General features: G+C 38.3%; 1 protein-coding gene across 1 annotated transcript in view; it reads right to left on the reverse strand.

Annotated features, from left to right (window-relative positions):
- LOC126354121 (tumor suppressor candidate 3) overlaps positions 1-20,200 on the reverse strand; it is a 49,925-nt gene that overhangs the window by 19,370 nt on the left and 10,355 nt on the right. The window contains exons 5-6 of the mRNA XM_050003517.1: positions 6,805-6,945; positions 6,422-6,572 (exon numbers count right to left, since the gene is read on the reverse strand). Coding sequence (XP_049859474.1) covers positions 6,422-6,572; positions 6,805-6,945 — 292 coding nt within the window. The remainder of the gene's footprint in view (positions 1-6,421; positions 6,573-6,804; positions 6,946-20,200) is intronic.

The raw sequence follows: 20,200 nt of genomic DNA on the forward strand, positions 1-20,200 counted from the left end.
CAAACGTTTGAAGAGCATAAATAATGGCCAAAGCTTCTTTTTCAATTTGAGAATATTTTCGTTGGGCATCCGTGAGCGTTTTGCAGGCATAAGCAATGGGTTGTTCAGAACCATCAGAAAAACGGTGCACAAGGACTGCACCAACCCCGTATTGAGTGGCATCCGTGGCAAGAACAAGATGTTGACCAGGTCGATAAGTAGCCAGGCAAGGGGCCTGTTTCAGCATAGTCTTCAATTTCTGGAAAGCTGCATCGCATGACACAGACCAGTGAAAGGGCACGATTTTATGCAACAGGCGAATCAACAGCTGAGCCACCAAAGCCGCAAATGGTAAAAACCTGTGATAGTATGCTATTTTCCCCAAGAAGGCCTGCAGTTCTTTAACAGATGTAGGGCGAGGAAGGGCATCGATCGCAGCGACAGTTTGCTGAAGCGGACGAATACCATCCCGAGAGAGTTGAAACCCCAAGTACATGATAGATGCCTCAAAAAAGTTTGATTTCTGAAGATTACACTTAAGACCGGCAGTCTGTAAGACATGAAAAAGTGTGCGGAGATTCTGAAGATGTTCTTCACTGGTGGAGCCAGTGACAACAATGTCGTCCATGTAACTGATACACCCAGGGACAGGGAGCAATAATTGTTCCAAGAATTGCTGAAAGAGAGCAGGGGCCCCGGCAACCCCGAATGGCAATCATTGGTATTGATAGAGGCTGAAAGGTGTGTTAAGGACCAGAAACTACCGGGAAGCAGCGTCGAGAGGAAGTTGATGATAAGCTCCTGACAGGTCAAGTTTAGAAAAATACTGGCCTCCAGCAAGTTTAGTGAACAATTCTTCAGGTTGGGTCATAGGGTAAGTGTCGATGAGGCATTGAGCATTTACAGTGGCTTTGAAATCTCCACAGAGACGAATATCACCATTGGGCTTAGCAACGACAATGACAGGAGAGGACCACTCAATGGAAATGACAATATGCAGGGCCCCTAAAGCAGTGGGACAATCCAGCTCCCGTTTGACCTAATCACGAAGGGCTACAGGAATGGGCCGAGCCCAAAAAAACTTAGGCCGAGCAGTGGCTTTGAGTGTGATACGAGCTTCAAAGTTGTTTGCCCAGCCTAACCCAGGAGAAAAAAGGAAAGAAAATGTCCTCAACAAGGAATCCAATAGAGCATAAGGAATAGCATCAGAGACGATATTGACAGTGGAGAACCCAAAAACAAAACACGTAAGGCATCGAAACTAAAAAGACTTTCTGTGTTACTCTGGTCGACCACAAATATGGGAACAGTGCAAACAACGGCTTTGTAAGATACTTCAGCATTTAGTTGTCCCAAGAGAGAAATCTTCTGTTTATTGTACATCCGTAATTGCCGAGTGACAGGTGACAGTATTGGAGAACCCAACTGAAGATATGTCTGAGACTTGATGATTGTAGCAGCAGAACCAGTATCCACCTGCATGCGAACATCCCGACCAAGGATTTGGAAAGTGAGGAATAACTTCCCTGAAAGGGAAGAAGTACCATTGACAGACAACACAGAAGCAGAATCAGCGTCACGTTCATGAACATCAGGTATGCGGTCAGATTTGCAAACGGATAGACATGACCCTTCTTTTTGCATTTGTAACACACTGCCCAACGTTGTGGACAATCTTCTTGTGAATGTTGTGTAAAACACTGCGGACATGAAGGAGTTGCCGTGGGTTTTGCTGCAGTTTCTTAGAGGTTTGTTTACGGTTAGGCCGAGGCTGCCCTTAGGAGCGTACTGCGGCCACGTCGGGCGGCAGGGACACGCCGCACGCTTCGTCAACAGTGCACAGAGGTTGTACTTCCCTGATGTCACCCCATGCCTCTATTTGCGCCCTAGCGATGGCTAGGACTTCATCTAGAGTCGGATTTGCCAACTGAAGGGCAAGTTGCCTAACTTCTTTGTCGAGCGCCGATCGGATAATAGCATCCTGTACCATGGAATCAGCGTAGGATTCTTTGTGAACTTCAGTAACAAATTGACACTTTCTACTGAGGCCGTGAAGTTCAGCAGCCCAAGCATGATAGTATTGATTTGGTTGTTTTTGACAATGATAAAAGGCAACATGAGAGGCTACCACATGCGTTTGCTTTTGAAAATAGACGGAAAGAAGTGACCACATTTCAGCAAAGGACAAAGACGCAGGATCTTTCAAAGCAGCCAATTGCGACAACAACTGATACATTTGAGGTGAAATCCATGAAAGGAACAGAGACTTACATGTTTGTTCATCTGCGACATGAAATGCCAAGAAGTGCTGTCAAAGACGTTTTTCGTAATCAGACCATTCTTCCGACGTCTCGTTGTAAGGAGGAAAAGGAGGTATAGACAACAATGAGACCCCGCATTTGATGCCGCGGCGAAATCACGAATCACAGATGTGAGAAGCATTTGCTGTTCAATGAGACCTTGCAATAGTTGCTCTAAAGTAGCCATGAAAACTAGAGGGTCAACGATGAAAACGAAAAATCCACTACCTCGTCGCCAATTGTTGTAACATCAAGTTGAACAAATATATTTCTAGGACGACATAATACATGTAAGTCACAGAGCAAGTAAACAAAGTAAGACGAGTGCACACTGTAACAGTCAAATCAGCACCGAGTCCAAGTCTAGTGGCTGCTGGCTGGCTGGCCACTTAGGTGGTGTGGCTGCTGCATGGCTGGCAGACAGCACAGCATGTAGAGATGCACGTAACTGCGCGGCGGCACTTTGAAAGATCGGCGAGTCACAACAACATAGTCCTTGGCAGGATAACTATACCAAAAGAGAAATTTCTTGCAGGCTGATTAATTACATGACACTAAAATGGATGAAGGTTGTTTGGAAGAAAATACTGGGCTATTTTCTTAACAGAAGGAGAATTCTGACAGAGGACACCTCGACCATGATGTTAAGGACCTGATATCAAAGAATAATACAGATCTAGAAATCATTCTGGTGACATGACACCATAACTTTTTGGATGCTGTTACGACTAGACTTTCCAAGGCTCGCCTGCTACAGGTTTACAGAGGGTGACTACTCTAAGACCATATCCTCACTTCAAAACAGGTGGGGTGGGGGTGGGGGGGAGGGGGCATTAAACAAACCTTCCACATTGGATCGGGCAATTGATAATTATCACCCGGAGAGGAAAATCAAGAGAATCCATACACGAAGGCTTTAAAAAATGTTACATTTCAGAACTCATGAACAGTACAGAAGATGGTATAATGTGGGAGGGCTGCTAAGAAAGAAGATGAAATAGCAGCAGGCTTACAAATAAAAGTTTATTCTCTTAGATAGTAAGCAAAAATGTGTTGTTAAAGCAAGAATGCTTGTGGCCTTCTTTCAAAAAATTATATTTCAATTTCTATTACCAAAACAGGAACAGTTAAAAAATAATATACACTCGCAAAAGGGAGTGTTAATCTTTTCTGGCTGATCTTAAGATATCCCATATCAGTCTGTAATTCAAAGTGGTCAGAATTGCCCAACAATCATTAGACCTCTTCAGATTAGAAGGTTGTCTCATATTTACGTTTGCTTATTGTCACATAAATACAGTAGTTTTAGGTAAGGATATAATATAGGATACAGAAGAGAAATATAGGATACAGAAGAGATGGATGAGGCAAAGTTTGTAACCAAGGAGAGAAGGAGGAGGCAAACCAAATAAAAATATGAAGTGAAGAAAATGAGAAACATGAAGGAGAGCCAACTGACAATAGGAAAGAGTAAGTCTGATATTTTCAAACAGCAAACAACATATTTCATAGAACATATGCAAAATCTGTTCCATTACATATTGTTCTGTCTCAAATAATTTTAGTGGGTAACAAAAATTAGATATGTATGAAACTAACACTAAACATTAACTATTACAAATACATGTTTTTTCAATACAATGTATGTTCCCTCCAGATACCTCACTCTTATGACCCTACAGAAGAAAACTTATTTATCAAACTATATTAATATTTTACATTGGTGTCACTTGAATATTTCTCATTTATTCCATTGTTTAGTTAATCTATATTTTTTCCCCATTTCACTACCTTCCTGCCTTCTCCTCCCTAACATTTTATTCCATTTCTTGAGGTTGGTATCACATCAAATTTTTTTAGTGTTCTTTTGTCTCAAGTTTTCAGTCGAGTTAAATGTCTTGTGGATGGGAGTCATTTGTTATATAATGATACTGACTGAAGCTGTTTAATGTGAATATTTACAGTATTATCAAACTATTGTCAGAATTAAAAATGTCGATCTTTAGTGTTGTAGTAACTGCCTAGAATGCATTACTGACGTGTGCTTTACCGTATTCCATCAAAAATATGTTTGTAGTGTGTTCAGGCACAGGCATGACCTAGTAAGAAAACTCTCAACTTGAAAAATACTGAAGTGCACAACGTGAAGAAATGAACAAGAGACTTGGTGTCAGTGTTAACTCAGGATATCTGTTAGCCCAAAGAAGACTGTTAACTGCTGGTGAGAAGTGTTGCTTAAATCCTTTAGTTACCTCCTGCAAATGAGATGGCTATAGTACAGAGATCAGCAGGTATACTTACATAACTCTGTATACACTTCTGGTTCGTAAGATGTCGCTGTTGTTAGTGCCTTTTCAAAGATTGTTTTGTGTGACACTTGGTTATATGTACACTTCATACACAGCTGTGTGTAGTGTTGCTCAATTGCATGCAAGGTCTGCTTGCATACTGCCCCTGCTATGTGCAAGCTGTTACGTGTGAAGACTTCGCAACTGGAATCAAATGTGTTTCTAATGACGTAATGACAGCATGCAAGCATTCACAGCATAGAATGTACACAACATTAACACTGATATTACATCTCAGGTTGGTTTTCCTACATGTTTTGCACTTAGTAATGTGTTCAATATTTTTTTTTTTTTAGTTGAAGAGTTTCATACTGGAACATGGCAATGTTTGTGTCTGACCACAAACTGAATACATTCACAACAGAATGTGATAAAACATGCATGGATAATGCATGGTATCTGTATAAATACCTTTAATCATACCAGTGATGATGGGTGTAATGTGAAATTACTAGTTCAGCAGCACAGCAGGTAAATATTGATATTGTTCACCTTAAGTAAACATTAGTATATCAAAAATAGTCTTCACTCACGGTATACAAGATGGTGAGCCTTCTTCTTCTTTCCGAAATGTTTCTGCTTATGCAGATCACTCACAGAGCCTCTTCCAAACTTCTCATTTCTGCCACGCTATATCATTCAGCATTTATTCTCATTGCAGTCCTCTTCGGCTCGCGCCATCTTTCACCTGGGTTGGGTTGTTTGGGGAAGGAGACCAGACACCGAGGTCATCGGTCTCATTGGATTAGGCAAAGTAGGGGAAGGAAGTCAGCTGCACCCTTTCAAAGGAACCATCCCAGCATTTGCCTGGAGTGATTTAGGGAAATCATGGAAAACCTAAATCAGGATGGCCGGACGCGGGATTGAACCGTCGTCCTCTTTCACCTGGTTTCTCCATCTTGTTTGCGGTCTTTCGTCTGGTCTCCTTCCAGATTCTATTAATTCTAGAGTTCTTCTTGTTCTATTTTTTTAATGGAGCCAAACCATTAAAGCCTCTTTCTCTCCATAGTTCCTTTTCGGGGATTGATCTGAAAGGTTTCTCTTACTGTTTTGTTCCTTATTCTGTCCTTTCTCAACCTTATCCAGCATCCTTTGTAGAAAGTGCATCTCTATCGCTTGTATTCTGTTTACATCTTTCTTTGTCCAGATCCAACATCTGATCCACAGTTCAAATTTGACAGATAATATGACTTAAATATCATGATCTTTGCTTGGCATGTATGTTCTGATTTCTAATTACATCCAATACATAATAATAAAATTGTGAACAATTTTTATCCTCTCCAAGACTTGATCCTTGATGTTTCCTTTCTTGGTTAACTCACTTCCTATATATTGGGAACCATCTACTTTTTAAAAATTATAACCAGCGTCCTTCATTTTTTTTCATTTTTCCTGCTGATTTTCATTACCTTATTTTCTGTTAAGTTGATTTCCAAGCCAGCTTCTTCAGTTCCTCTCTGCTAGGTATTTAGTTGTTCTTTCCAAAACCAGCATATGCTATGATTTTCATATCATCTCCCACTAGTCCATCCGCTCGTCCACATCTTGGGAGATGGGCAATGACATCAAGTAGGAGATAGCCTGTAGTAAGGGCAAAGTACAGTGGGAACTGTGTGCCCTGAGACCATTACAGTAGCTGTGATGGTCCTACAAGACCTCTGAGGAAATGTTTGGTGTTGGAACCACACATTTGTTTTACCAGTTACTTCACTACCTTATCATTATTAGGTATTTGGCAAAAACAAAAATGTAACACAACACAATAATAACTATAATTATTATAAAGGATACTCAAAAGCATAACGATGTAGGTCTCAAGCACGAACTGTCCCTGGGAAGAGCCATGAATATATGCCACACCTCCAGATGACGTTTTATGAACAAATGGAGGGCCCCGTATATGGTTCCACATTTGTCCGGAAACCATTGCGAAACAAAATGACTAGAACAAAAATATTAATAAACGATGGTATTATTACATACAACAAAACAAAAATAACAACTAGAATTACTTAAAATACAACTGTGAAACAATCCATAGCTGCTAAAGACACTGTATTTCAGATGACTAGAATATACAATTAAAACTAGTCATACAGATATCTAACTGAAAAAAAAATACAATTTTTTTTTTGTAAGTCTATCAATGTTAATTGTTTTTATATGTCCCTTACCACAGCAATAACTGCCCAACAGTTTTTATTGTAAAGGAAGTCTAAGTTGTTACGTCGCAAATAGATAAACCCTGCAACTAGAGCAGATAGTAATACCAGTGCAACGGTACCAGAGTAATTTGGTGGCCTAAACACCCGAATCTGTAAAAGGAAAAAAAATTCATCAAAACAAAGCAATTAATAAAAATAATACTTATAGCAATGCAAGAATAAAAGCAAAAGTAGTTCACTTACAAGTGATATACCTTTTCAAACATGTACTGTGTAATGTCTATACAGTTTCACAGAAATGCAGTAACATACTTATCACAAATAAAACAAGGAACAGTTACACTTGGTTTGAAAGCACTATCTGAGCATTGTTATGTTCACAACCACTCAAACTAATCACATGAGAGAACACAGAAAAAGTAGCTCTCAAGTTGAATTTGTGTGTTTATAGTCATCAAATCTGTAATAGATGTTCTAGACAAATCACATGTTAAAGGATGATTGTTGGTTACAAAACTTGTAAGCTTACCGGGGAGAGTTGGGGACATTCATAATAAAAAAAAACCAATTTTATCTTACCTAAATGCAAAAAGCATTTGATATGTGGTATGATGGGAAGCAAGGCCTGACACAATCAACATAGGAAATCAGATCCAAGATTGCACACAACAGAGCATTCTGGTCAATGACTTGCAACACAACAGGTTTACAACACTGGAAAATGAAGAGCAGATACTAAGTATTCCTGTAACATTTAAGAGAAACCTGAAACTGTATCTGCGTCTATGACAGCCACATTTAATCAAGTTACTTACAAAGAAAGATTTTTTATTTTATTATTATTATTTTTTTTTTTTTTTGGAAAGGGGGGGGGGAGGGGAAGCTTTGCACCATCAGTTGCTTGGATAGCTGTTTTTCATCTGCTATTGGAAGCTTAATATTTACTTGATTATAATGGTATTTATCAAAGAATATATTTATCTACATCTGTAAATAATGAGTCCTATGTGCAGTACATTACTACTTGTCATGCAGCTTTACAACGAACACTGCTACTTGTCATGTAGCAAACAGAACTTTTCAATTCCTGTATCAAGATACTCAGGTGATCCATTGAAACAGTAGGGATTCCCAATTCCTTGGGATATATTATTTGGGAGCTTGTTGAGAATCTTGCCATCAGAGTAGAAATCTCTGTTCTGAACCCTTGACAAGGAGGCCAAGTCTACAGGTAAATGATTTTTGTGTCTTGTGTTGCGATTGTGAAAACTCACACATAATCTGATAATCTGAAACTGATTTTCACTGTGAGCAACAAAAATCATTAAGGAGTAAATGTCTTGTGGAGTGACTGCCAGAATTCTGGGATCCTTAGAAAGGCTTTTGCAAGATACATGGTTCTCTACACGTGTGGCATTACAATAACATTGATTTATGTGGCAGACAACATCCTAAGACTCCTTGAAAATAAATAAAAAATATTATTCACACATATATCAATTGTTTTCACCATAAATCTCCACTCTTAGATATTGTATCCCTGCGTAATATGTCTTGAATAATTTTTGCATTTAAGTAAAACAAAGTAACAATATTTCCATACCAAAAGCAAAATTTCACATTAAACACTAATCTTAGAATGACAGAATGTGCAAAAGTTGGGGAAATTATAGTTATTTTGGAGAGACTACTTTGACTGATGGCAATGTGGTGGAAGCAATGCGAGTGTTGAAGGGCTAAGACACACATTGCTCAGAATCTTTCCTGTTGGGGCAATGCTGATCTGTGGATGTGAAGTTTAACTGGAATAAAGTAATATATCAAACAATGAAAACTCCAGGTAGGAATATCAACAAAGTAGGAAAAGATAAGATTGCTACATACCATAAGGTAGACATGTTAAGCTGCAGAAAGGCACAATGAAAAGACACTTACATAAAGCATTTGATCACAGTCTTATCAGCAAAAGGGAAACACATATCATTAATACACACAAGCAAGCATATCACATGCACACATGACTGCCAACTCCAACTGCTCGGGCTGGAATGCAATTATCGTGCGGATGCAAGCAGCAGTCTGGAGGCAGCGGGGAAGGGGAAGGGCAGGGTTAGTAGTGTACAGGCAGGGGGTGAGATGAACACTGTGTGGCAGAATGTGCAGGGACTAGACTGCCAACAGGTGCAGTATCAGGATGTTGTAGAGCAGGGAGACGGTGGAAAAAGGAGTGAAAAATGAGAGGAGTGGGGAATGGGCAGGCGCTTTGCCAGAGGGTGGCACACGAAGAACATGGGAGATGAGAATGGGGAGGAGATGATAGGACAGAGAGGGTGGAAACTGATGGGTGGAGGGTGTAGTGACAGTACGTTACCATAGGTTGGGGCCGGGATAATTAGAGGAGCAGAGAATGCATTGAAAGGATACCTCTCACCTGTGCAGTTAAAAAATAAAATCTGGTGGTTGAGGGGAGATGATTCAAATGGCTCGCATAGTGATGCAGCCTTTGAAATCAAAGATGTTATGTTCAGCTGCCTGTTGTGCCATAGGGTGGTCTACTTTGCTCTTGGCCACAGTTTGGCAATGGCTGTTCATCCTGGTGGAAAGTTGTTAGGTCGTCATACCAGTGCAATGATTGCAGCAGAGATGATAAAGGATAAACCTGTGACAGAAATGGAACAGAAGTGTTGGGTGACTGGACTGGGCAGGTCTTGCACCTTGGACTTCCACAGGGTTTGATCCTTGTGGCAAGGGGTTGGAACTGGAAGTTGCAAAGGGATGGACTAAGATGCTTGGAGGCTGGGTGGGCAACAGAACACCACTTTATGAAGGGTGGAATGATCTTCCCTCATTTCAGGGAATGAACCATATCATTCAATAGGCCTTTGATTACCTATAATCCCCACCTGCCTGCCCTCTTGACGTTGCACCTGTTGGCATTCTCACTCTGCCATACAGCATTTGTCTCGTCCACCACCTGTACACTACTATCCCTTCCCTTTCCCCTTCCCTGTCCCCTCCAGATTGCTGCTTGTGTTCCATGTGATAGTTGCATTCCAGCCCAAGCTTCTGGAGTGGCGGTCATGTGTGCATGAGGTGTGCTTGCTTGTGCATATGAACAGTGTGTGTTTCTCTTTTGCTGATGAAGGCTGTGGCTGAAAGCTTTATGTAAGTGTCCTTTATTTGTGCCTGTCTGCAACTTAATGTCACTTCTTTACAGTAAGTACCAATCTGTTTTTACCTACATTGTTGATAAAGTAATATATGTGTTTAACTTAATACACAAGGGAATTTCGTTCACAAGCGCAAACAAAATCGGTGATGAGTGGAAGTTTGGTTTTCCAGTGATTTAATTCAGCATGTGCACTTGAGCTATGGACACTATGGACCTCAAAAATGAACTGAAACTCTAAGGGGAAGTGCTGTGTTTGATAATATGGTTAGATGAGTATGGAAACAACTTGAATGCTATGACACCTGTCAGAGCGGCACAGTCATCGATATGTTCAATATATAATACCAGAGAAGGTCACAGGTCTGGTAGCTATGGAAATTGATCTTTTTGGGTCACTGGTAACAGGATGACATGGATATAAACAAATTTTTGTAATAGTGGATGTATTTGGTAGATATAGCAAGTGGTATGCAATTAAATGAGCAACCAGGAAGAGACTGATCTCCAAGTTCACACAAGATTATTTTCCTTTGATTTATGTACCAATATCTGTTTAAAGTGGACCCCAATTCACTAGTAATGATTGGATTTAACTTATAGACACTGCAGGGATAAAACATATATAAATCTAAGGATATCATACCTCAAGCAATCTGGAAGAGTGATACAGGAGAGAACTGGGAAGGCTGTGCAGCACATACTGTAGCAATAAACATAGTCTTGGGTGCAACACTTAAAAGATTTTGAAACTGTAATGAACTGTGTGAGGCATAACTCAAAGGGGTTTTCACTATTGGAGATAGAGTTTGACTCAAAACCACCAAAGCTGATCACAGACCATGTTGATTTCCCATCACACAAAGAGAATGACGAGAGAGGAATTGTAAACATTTGTATGGGGGAATATCAAGAAAAGAGCAAAACAAAGAAAGCAATGACATGATAGACAGGTGAAGGTATCAAAAATAAGATTTGGGGATCGTGTGCTGGTGAGAACATGAAGGCAAGTGAGAACAACAAGGAGACAGTTTTTTTTAAATTATATATGGGCATTTTGAAATAATGGCAATTCTGGATCCAAATGCATACCGTTTGGTTCGCCAACAGTCAAACAAAATACTTGAGCTGGAAAATATAAACGAGATGAAGTCGTACAAGAGATGAGGATTGTGGAGGAAGATGAAGTGAGAGCTAAAATATCACAGCTGAAGTTATTATGCATTCTTCATGTTACTTCGAGAATTGAATCCAAAACCAAAAGTCTGATTTGTGCATTCTGTAAGCTTTCATTTTCCATGATGAAGTATCACAGCACGACTTCAGTAATTGAGTTTTACTTGAATATCTTAACTTGTTTCACATTTGGGGGGTCTAAATAAGCATGTATGAAGGATGGATGAACTGGCCACAGACTGAAACTGATACTGTGCTGATTTTTTGATATGCAGGCACATCTTGTTCATGGATGCAGAGGCAGATACTTGGAATGTCTGTGAAGTGGACACTGGGATGGGCATACTGACACACTTATTGGAAGAATCAAGACTGATGAAATCTGAAAAATCAGTGAGTGTTGCAAGTTCATGTTGGGAATAGTGAAAGTGAAAGCAGAGTAGACAAAAGGGCATAAAGGTGATTTGTTGGTGTAAAGTTCAAATATGTATGTTTTATAGGGGCAAAGAAAAAAAATTATATATAAAATTGACACAAACATGTCACTTATTCATCATTTTGAGAAATTGTCAACAGCATATGAGTAACTTCATTTTAAACCATTCCACTGTATTTTTTAAAAAAATCTTGCACATTTTAAAAGACAAATTTGCTTTTTTGGCATATGGTAATTTAACATAGTATAGAAAGTAACTTTAACTATCTCCCATATATCTGGCATATAGATTAAGATTATTGCATATTTTGTACATATTTTAGTTATATTTGCTTGTTACTTTATGTCTTATGTATTATTTACTATTCATCTTTTTTTTATTAGTGGAACGTTCACTCGTAACAAATGTTACAACAATGATTGTTTTAAGTAAACTGCAAGTAAATATATATTTTTTAATTTCATGTCCTTCAGATTAACCATTAACAGATTTCAGCCTTTGTTTGTGATCTGACCAAAATCTCTGGGGATAATTATAGCATTACAATAACATTGTTGTATGTGGCATACGACATCCTAGAGACTCTTTGAAAATAACTCAAAAGACATTTTTCCCACATATCGATTGTTTTTACCAGAATCTGCACTCTTAGATATTGTATCCCCACATCAAGCATCTTGATGAATTTTTCTGTGTAAGCAAAACAAAGTAACAATATTTTCTTTAATGTTACACATCTAAAAGAACTTTTTTTTTTTTTTTTTTTTTTTTTTTTTACTTTGGGGGCAGTACCTCACAAGATAATTTCATAAAACAGGAACTGAAAATATATAAAATAAGCTAACTCCTGCCTGTAGGACAACACATAAGAGAGATACTTCTATGGACAAATAACACTTGCTTCATTTGTCTACACGCTGACTCCATTTTAATTTGATATCCCAATAGCACTCCAAGGGATCTGTGTTTCATTTAGTGTGTAAGCCCATAACTGTCTACTTCTGGTGCTAAAAGAACATTCCTGCTTGTTAGAAATCAGAGATATGCATCATTTAAATTAGGAGACAGAATTGCTGGCAAGTACTACTTTCAGGAGACAAAAGTGTGGCACTACCAACAGGCACACATAAAAGTAAATATGACAAGCTATCCTAGCTTTCGGAACTATGGTAAACAGCTGACTCAGACCCCACTCTGCAGGTGGGTCACACTCATCCTGAAGTCTCTGTGACCTACTTATCCCCCTCTCCTCCCATGGGACAGACTTTCTAGTTCTGAAAGCTAGGATAATGTGTCACTTTTGATATGCGTCTACTAGCAAACTGGCAATGTTTTGCAATTGCTAAATATGTATGGGAACTGGATGTACATCCTAATCCCCCCCCCCCCTCCCTCATTACCACTCCTCCCACTCTCTCACTCCATCTCCTTTCTCCTCTCAATGTCCATTTCCCCTGCCCTCATTCTCTGTGAATCTCCTATTCTCACTCTCTCTGAACTTGATCCCTGTTTACTGTTACTGGAAACAAAACTTTGATTGAGAACTGATGTCACTTCGAGTGAATTGGCAAAACGGGTTGGGATCACTGGTATATGGGGTTTGAGAGAGACCTCTCCTACTGCTAGCTCTGTGATGACAGCAGCTCAAATGACAGTATAGTTCTTTCTGCAAACATTTGGGATTATAAACTCTTGGACGTTTCAGATTCCGTGGTAGTATTCTAACCCAATGCCAATATGCAATAAACAGCACTTTTCTGTATTCTGTTAATACCAACTGCAAGGAAGAAAACAAAACAGCATATTGTTGTGTACAGAAGTTTTGTTTTTAAATTATGTATAAGTAAAAGGAGAAACAATTTGTCTATGGTTTAAATGAGCTGTGATCACAGTTAAAACTGACTACAGAAAAAAAAAAAACTGCACTTCTTCACACCACAGCATTTGTTTTTCTTGCAGCTGGTTGGCAAGTGGAGTGCACTCAGCCCATATGAGATAAACTGAAGAGCTACTTGATTGGGATATAGTGGCTCCATTCTCCAAAACTGACCTATGGCCAGGAGAGCAGTGTGCTAACTACATGTCCCTCCATATCTGCATCCATTGACACCTATGGGCTGAGGATGACATGGTGGCAGGTTGATACTGTTGGGCTTTCACAGATTGTTGGGGTGGAATTTAGTTTTTTTTTCTATATTTGTCTGATTGTATATTAGAATCTCATATAAAAATTTGTGTGAATCTGTCAAGAACTATTCAAGGTTTTTAAAACAATGTCATCCCTTTAGAAATAAACTTCCACATGGGAAAAATATATTAAAACCAAAGATTCCAAGACTTACCAAGCGGGAAAGCGCCGGTAGATAGGCACAATGAATAAAACACACAAACACACACACAGAATTTGAGCTTTCGCAACCGGTGGCTGCTTCGTCAGGAAAGAGGGAAGGAAAAGGAAAGATGAAAGGCTGTGGGTTTTAAGGGAGAGGGTAAGGAGTCATTCCAGTCCCAGGAGCGGAAAGACTTACCTTAGGGGGAAAAAGGATAGGTATATACTCGCGCGCGCGCGCACACACACACACATATATCCATCCATACATGCACAGACATATTTTGAATCTGTCATATCCATCCATGTATGGATGGATGTGTGTGTGTGTGTGTGTGTGTGTGTGTGTGTGTGTGTGTGTGTGTGTGTGGGCGCGCGCGCGCACATATATACCTATCCTTTTTTCCCCCTAAGGTAAGTCTTTCCGCTCCCGGGATTGGAATGACTCCTTACCCTCTCCCTTAAAACCCACATCCTTTCATCTTTCCTTTTCCTTCCCTCTTTCCTGACGAAGCAGCCACCGGTTGCGAAAGCTCAAATTCTGTGTGTGTGTTTGTGTGTTTTATTCATTGTGCCTATCTACCGGCACTTTCCCGCTTGGTAAGTCTTGGAATCTTTGTTTTTAGAATGTTTATTAGAGTAGCATGTAAAATTTTGAAGTAAATTGGTCATGAGCTTTTCAAGGTCTTTGCCACCATCGTTTCCCTATTATATATTTATATTTACATTCAATAGACGGTACTCCAGCAGATGTATAAAAACATACATATTGTAATGCAACATTATGTCAAAATTTTAGAACAATTGGTGAAGAACTATCAGAGATTCATTTTGAACAAATGAACATTTGCATTTTTGTTTTCAAACAATTGAAAATGCACAATGGATTGTAACAATATAGTGAAAAGGATAGTTGCTACTCATCATAAAGCAGAGATGTTTGAGTCGCAGAAAGGCACAACAAAAAGATTGTCGGAAAGTTACCTTTCGGCCAACAAGGCCTTTGTCAAAAATACACGCACACGCACGCATGCACACGCGCGCGCACACACACACACACACACACACACACACACACACACACACAGAGAGAGAGAGAGAGAGAGAGAGAGAGAGAGAGAGAGAGAGAGAGAGAGAGAGTCGCGTTTGCACGAGTGTGAGTATTTTGTCCATTTTTGACAAAAGCTAACTTTCCTTTTCAACAGACTTGTTGTTGTGCCTTCCTGTGACTCAGCATCTCCTCTTTACTTTGAGTAGCAACTACATTTTCATTTTTATAGTTTGGCAGTACTTGCTAACAACTCTGACTCATAATTTGTTGTTAGGAACTGCAACATATAATACACAGCTGTACTTATCAGGTTTCTCGATTGAATTTTCCTTTTATACAATTCATATGTCTTTGTAAGATTAAGAATAAAGCTTTTAGCCTGTTGACCTGTTCTGCTATCATCTGAGCTGGCTCTATTAAGACTGAGTTTGGACCTCAATTAGTATGCTTGTGTCATCAGCAAGCATTGCAGTTTTTTAATTCCACTTTAAAGTTACTGGAAGATCATTGATGTGGGTTAAGAACAAAAGTGGACCCAGTACTGTTCATTGTGGAACTCCACATATTTACTTCCCCCATTCTGAGATTCGTTTCATGTCTGAGACACAGTCTGTCAATGAGACACAGTGCTTTAAGTCACGAAGATTTCAGCCACGAAGGATGGATGCTGTTAATGACACAACACTTCAATTTGCCAAGTAAAATTTTGTGATCCACATAATGACAGGACTTATAGTCCTTAAACTCATGAGCAAGTCAGCAAGTCACCAGTCTGCCCACCCAGCTATGTCACAAGGCTCTTCTATATGTTGTTTCACATAACTGTACTGGGTCTGTCGCAGTGTATGGTTTAAAAATCTGTGGTGATGCAGTGTACAGATATGTCCGGGCAGCATTTACATTTTAATAAATGCTTTAACAACATACGGAATACAAAAGACAATAACCTTCTGCTGGAAAATGACATTATAGAGTAAATTGTATTAATGTTGAAATGGAAGTCAGGATTCATATACCTACTAGAAACATTGACCCAAACAGGTTTTCATCTGAATGCATTCTCTTCTACTGTCTCCTAAAATCATGGATATGTTCTGGCAGAATTTTCAACACCATATAGTTCAATTACTCTGCAGAATTTAAGGCATATTCTTACTCTCTGTTTCTACTAAGAGAGAGAAATTTTCTTTTAAGGGCAGCATTGAAACACAACAGTTCTTGCTACATGAGAAGTGTCTAAAAAGTAACAAGGAATTTGCATATTCTATGAGATCAATTTGCACCAATTTTTTGTCACTGTGCCGGTGAAGATGCTTGCAAAATGGAAGGTTTACTTAAACCCTTCGTTTTTGCAGCCGACCAATTGACTGTTTATTATTTCTTCAAGAAGATTTCATAGTACAGTTGCTTCTCCAGCAATGTACAAAATTTTAAAATGCCTTAAAAGTACCTGCACAATGTTAGGCATTTTGGATATTTAATCTGTTCTCGGCTGTCAAACAGGCTGCAAGTGTTTTGGTAGTATCAGCAATTACATATTTTGCATAAAAATGTATCAGAGAATTTGTACTAAATTTTGTTATAAGAGCAAAATAAAGTGTACCAAAGTTTTAGAAATGTTAAATACTGCTTTTCGTGAGACATCAACTGATAGAATAACGGAAAAAGTGAGAGAAATGATTATAAATATCATCAAACCACTATCTAAAGAGTCAGTGATGATGCTGACATATCAAGTAGCTTGTGCCATGAAATTGTTTGGGATGTTTCAGATAAAAAAACTTCTGAAATTGTTTAATAATGAACAAATACAGTGGCAATTGCAAATTGCTCAGGAGCCACTAGATTAAGTCAAGAGCAATACTGACCAATTGAAATGAGGCACAATAGATAATAAAACTTGAGTTGATGGCTATTATGTTGAAATTAAGGCTGGATCATCCTAACGGAAGCCGGATTGCCAGAACCAAAAAATGCTCGACGAGTGTGGTCAACTGTGAAGAGTATGTGGTTACGCTCATGGTGTTCTTTAATTTTAACATTATAGTGCAAACGAGTTCTTGTCACAAGATGACACGAACAATAAGCAGTACTACTTACAAGCTAAACGTTGTCTGCATGAAGTAATCTGAAAAAAAACTTGTGTTTGTGGTGGAGGTATCCATGGTTTTTGCGCCATGATATACAGCATTTTGTTGCTTATTTGTGAATTTTTGCCCAAAAACAATACTCTAATGATGCCCAAACCACCATACCTGCTCCATGTGATTACTGTTTTTATTCCCAAAAATAAAGAAAACCTTAAAGCAAAATTTATTACAAGCATACATAAGATTAAAAAACGCATCACTGAGGGGATTAAAAGCTCTCCCAAAGATAAGAGTTCCAGAAGCGTTTCAAGTTCTGGAGAAAAGCTGGCATAAGTGTGTAAAATGTAACAGGGAATATTTAGAAAAGAACACTATTGATGTAGACTACTAAATAAACCCAGCAGTATATCTAATATTCACCGCAACAATCATGTTGCTTCCAGTAACATTGTCAGCAACAGTGTAAGGACCAAGATAACATTTTCTAAAAATAATGTTGTTTTCCACCCAATTTTGTCAGTATAAAAGAACTTTTCGCCTTACTCTCTTAATGTTCTTAATTATAAAAAAGCATTTGCACTGCCAGTCAATTTCATCAGTTATTTCTAGTAGAATCTTTCTTTCACTTACACATCTCCTCCAAAGAAATCCCATTTCATACCGGGTCTTGTGCAAAACAACTTTCTGCCAAGGAAAACAGACTACTTCTTCTTCTTCTTTTTTTTTCTTTTTAGTGCAATAAGTAATTTTCGTAATGTCGGCAATGCTTTTTTTTTAAAAAATGATACACAAGTTCTCTATCATTTTCCTGTTTTTTATAGCTGTCTATAATAATGGGTTTCCTCCCAAAATGCTTCGCACTATTTCTTGGCAGTTCGAGTAAATCATAGGTTTATTTTCACATTTCTTTCCGAGGTGCTCTACTGTGGCAAGGCTGACTTTTGTATATACAGCAGCCATTTGTATGGGACTGGAAACATTGGCCAATAGTTCTTGTTTCCACTACTGAACATACCTCATAATTATGTTAGAGATGACTGAGTGCTCTTTACTCCACAAATACCTCTTCTTTGTATTGTGTGCATTTTCTTCTGATGTAGTATATGCCTATCCATTGCTTCTGAATAACTTATTATACCATAAAATATATAAATATATAAAATATATATAAAATATATAAAACTGATACATCTACTAATAACTAAAACTGCATGGGTAGAATCAATGTTAATCACTAAAAACTGCACAATAGTTTTGGAAAGGAAATGAGCATTGGATGTTGCGCTTGCCTTTAAGACAGTTGCACGATCCTTCCTGGAAAGACCACTTCTGCCACAAAGAGGGCTGCTAGCTTATGAGTTTGCCTATAGATTGTAGCACGGCTACAAAATATATCAAAAGGAGATTTGTTTCTTATTTAGCTTTATCAACACTTTATTTGTGCAGACTTGTATGGTTTTTTTCCTGTGGAGAATACAGTGCTCAAACTAATAAGATAACACCTTCTACCCAGTTAAATGAATCCGTAGTCTATCATAGATCACTTTCTGAAAGACTTTTGAAGAGACTGGTCACAGTGAACTAGGTCTAAAAATGTTTGACAATCTGGAGTTATTACAGTTATTTAAGTCTGCCATGAAATGTGTTCACAGTTAAAGAATTACAAAGACAGCTTAAGGTAATCCAACCAAGTCGTTATAAGATTTTAATAGTGTACTATGAGCTCCATCATCGCCAGCACATTCACCGCTTTTTAGTATTCTGATGATATTTTTAACTTCTTTAAGACTAATGTCTCTAGGTGGTACATGTAGTTTCTGCACAACTAAATATAATGCATCTCGATTCATTTGCTTATTAGAGTGTGTAAAGTTTGTGTGGTGTTGAAAAAATGACCGTTTAAAACTGATACCAGTATTTTAATTCTGAATAATAGGTATTTTTGGTATTTGTTTACTCTTGGTTATAACAGGTGTTTTTTATTTTTTACTAATAACCTAGTAAAAAAACAAAATATCAATTAGCCATGGCAACTGTACTAAAATTTTAAATAAACCTTTCTTATAAGATGAGTAATTTTTGTTTGTAAAATTTGCACTGGTTTGAAATACTGCATTCTTATAGGAAATGGAAAAATTGATAGGGGCTTTTTTTATAACAATGCCAAACACATGATGTAAGTATTGGTGCAGCACTGCTAAGACAGTGTCTCTGTTGCTGTGTGTCACGGTTTAAGGTATGCGTGTATGCGCAGTGTGCAAGACTTGCCCCCACCTGGTCTATACGGCAGTTTCTTACTGTCCTCACTGGACTTCTACAGTATGCACAATGGCAGCAAAACCTAGCCTGGAAATATTTTTACAAAGTTACGCAGCAATGAAATACAATGCTCCATCTACTGTAAAAGACTGAAAATTTGTCTGTCATTCCTACATAATAACAAAAGAACGAGGAAGCTACGGTAATAGTAATAAATTAAAAATTTAACAAGCCATTCATAGTCTACAAAAGAAACAGAAAGTAGCTGTTTTACTGCCTATGTCTACATAATATGACACTATCTGCCTGTAGTCCTTGAAAACAGACAAATTAACAGGAGAAATAGAATTTTTCAACCTCAGTTCTCACCTTTTAGCACTGACTATTTGCAATGTCCACACGGTGCTATGATCCCAATTATAATATGACTTCTGAACAGAGTTTCAAAAAAAATAGAACCAGCTGGAAAATATTGGCGATTCCGGCACAGCTAGCATTATTAGCCATAAGCGAGTATCAAAGTTTAAAGTTAAATTAATAGGTGACGGTCCTTCAGTGCTAGTCAAGTATAACTGGTATTCTTCTACCCAGTGAAAGTATTAAATATGAAATGTCATTCTAGTGGACAAGGACTTCATTCAAGTTATATATTAGGGGATGAAGTGTTTTACTCAAGTTGCTAATATTTTATGCATGTTATAACCACTTGATCTCCTCCTGAAGTAAATTTTGGCTCACTATGATATATAGAAGTTTGTTGCCACTGTGAGTAAGCAACTGTCGGATTTGCTGGTCAGCAGATTTGAAAGTGTCGCTGTTGGATCTATTTTCTAGGGGTCTCAAATTCATTTGGGCCACTATTTTGATTTGTTTATAAATATTTCAAATTGTATT

This window comes from Schistocerca gregaria, chromosome 3 (assembly GCF_023897955.1).
Source record: "Schistocerca gregaria isolate iqSchGreg1 chromosome 3, iqSchGreg1.2, whole genome shotgun sequence".
In the NCBI taxonomy this organism is placed as follows: Eukaryota; Metazoa; Arthropoda; class Insecta; order Orthoptera; family Acrididae; genus Schistocerca; species Schistocerca gregaria.